General features: G+C 49.9%; 1 protein-coding gene across 6 annotated transcripts in view; it reads right to left on the bottom strand.

The window, feature by feature from the left end:
* The window catches only part of EFR3B (EFR3 homolog B), a 113,170-nt gene that overhangs the window by 9,110 nt on the left and 102,165 nt on the right, over positions 1-1,895 (bottom strand). For all 6 annotated transcript variants that reach the window (XM_032172404.2, XM_032172405.2, XM_032172409.2 and 3 more), the window contains one exon: positions 581-629. In XM_032172404.2, coding sequence (XP_032028295.1) covers positions 581-629 — 49 coding nt within the window. The remainder of the gene's footprint in view (positions 1-580; positions 630-1,895) is intronic.

Genomic DNA, 1,895 nt, shown 5'->3' with positions numbered 1-1,895 from the left:
TTTTTTTTTTTTTTTTTTTTGAGATGGGAGTCTTGCTCTGTTGCCCAGGCTGGAGTGCAGTGGTGCAATCTCAGCTCACTGCAACCTCCGCCTCCTAGGTTCAAGCAATTCTCTTGCCTCAGCCTCCTGAGTAGCTGTGATTATAGGTGCATGCCACCATGCCTGGCTAATTTTTGTATTTCTTCAGTAGAGACAGGGTTTCACCATGTTGGCCAGGCTGGTCTCCAACTCCTGACCTTGAGATCCGCCCACCTCAGCCTCCCAAAGTGCTGGGATTACAGGCTTGAGCCACCATGCCCGGCCAACTGATTACTTTTAAAGGCAGCTGTCCTTAGTGGCAAAAGTGTTGCCCACTGTGGGCCACACAAGGCCCCACTACTGACCCCCAGCAGAAGAGCAGGGATATTCAATGGCAGCTTTGGTGGCTGTGATGAGTTTGTCAAAAGACACCAGCCTCTCCCTTCACGCAGGTGCTGGATCCCACTGTGGAGGGTGGTGGGCCCTGCTGCATCTGCAGGAACAGGCCCAAGGACCCCACCCCATTTTGCCCTCTAACCAGAGTCCCTTGGCCCTGACTTACCAATGGCTTTCTTCAGTGTCTCATAGGTGATCTCCTCGGCAGGCACTCGCTGAAGGAGAAGGGAAAGAGATGCTCAGAAAGGCTGGGGGCAGAGAAAGGAGGCAGCCCTGGCACCCTTAGCTCTCTGGCAGCCCCTTCCTTGTTAGAAGAAAGTCCCAGTGGGCAGGAAGTCCCTCAGGACAGCCCCAGCCCCCTCAGGGTCTTGGAAGCTCCCTGAGCAGGCACAGAGGACAACGAGATGCAGCAGGGAAGCTCATTCCTCATCAGATTCAGATTCAGACAGAGTCCTGAGTCTCACGTAAAAGAACACACTATCCCCTGCTCCCTCCCCAAGCCTGTCCATCAAGCACCATGGGAGGAAAACACCGCAATTTAATTTAATTTTATTTTATTTTGAGACAGAGTCTTACTCTGTCACCCAGGCTGGAGTGTAGTGGCGCGATCTTGGCTCACTGCAACCTCTGCCTCCTGGGTTCAAGTGATTCTTCTGCCTCAGCCTCCGAAGTAGCTGGGATTATAGGCGTGCACCACCATGCCTGGCTAATTTTTATATTTTTAGTAGAGACGGGTTTCACCATGTTGGTCAGGCTGGTCCCGAACTCCTGAACTCATGATGTGCCTGCCTCGGCCTCCCAAAGTGCTGGGATTATAGTGTGAGACACCGTGCCCAGCCAATACTGCAATTTTGAAACATCTTTAGAGAGCACAACAGAAAACATTGGAAGCAAGAGAAGAGAGGTGGTGAATAGAATCTCAGATGTAAATTTCAAGAACTGAATATCAGTTCTGAAGTCTTAAAGTATTAAATTATACACCAACACGACTTGAGCATTTAATAAAGATAAGAAATGGAAGGTTAGAAGTGACAGGCCGGATGTGGTGGCTCATGCTTGGAATCACAGCACTTTGGGAGGCCGAGGTGGGCGATCACTTGAGGTCAGGAGTTCGAGACCAGCCTGGTCAACATGGTGAAACCCCATCTCTACTAAAAATGCAAAAACTAGCCAGGCATGGTGGTGTGTGCCTGTAATCCCAGCTACTTGGGGAGTCTGAGGCAAGAGAATCGCTTGAAACCAGGAGGTGGAGATAGCAGTGAGCCAAGATCACACCACCGCACTCCAACCTGGGCAACAGAGGGAGACTCTGTTTTTTTTTCTTTTTTTTAGAAAGAAGTGACCGGCCCTCCCTGCTGAGGTTCCAAGGAGTTACCCCACTCAGTCCTCTGCAGAGCCTATAAAAGGAGGTAGAAAATAATAAAACTCAAAGAAGGGAGCTCCATAGATGCTAAAAATAATGAAGGAATTTGGACTAAATT

Source organism: Hylobates moloch, unplaced genomic scaffold (genome assembly GCF_009828535.3).
Source record: "Hylobates moloch isolate HMO894 unplaced genomic scaffold, HMol_V3 SCAFFOLD_13, whole genome shotgun sequence".
In the NCBI taxonomy this organism is placed as follows: Eukaryota; Metazoa; Chordata; class Mammalia; order Primates; family Hylobatidae; genus Hylobates; species Hylobates moloch.
The sequence above is the reverse complement of the archived record's forward strand: the minus strand, read 5'-3'. Positions and strand labels throughout refer to the sequence as shown.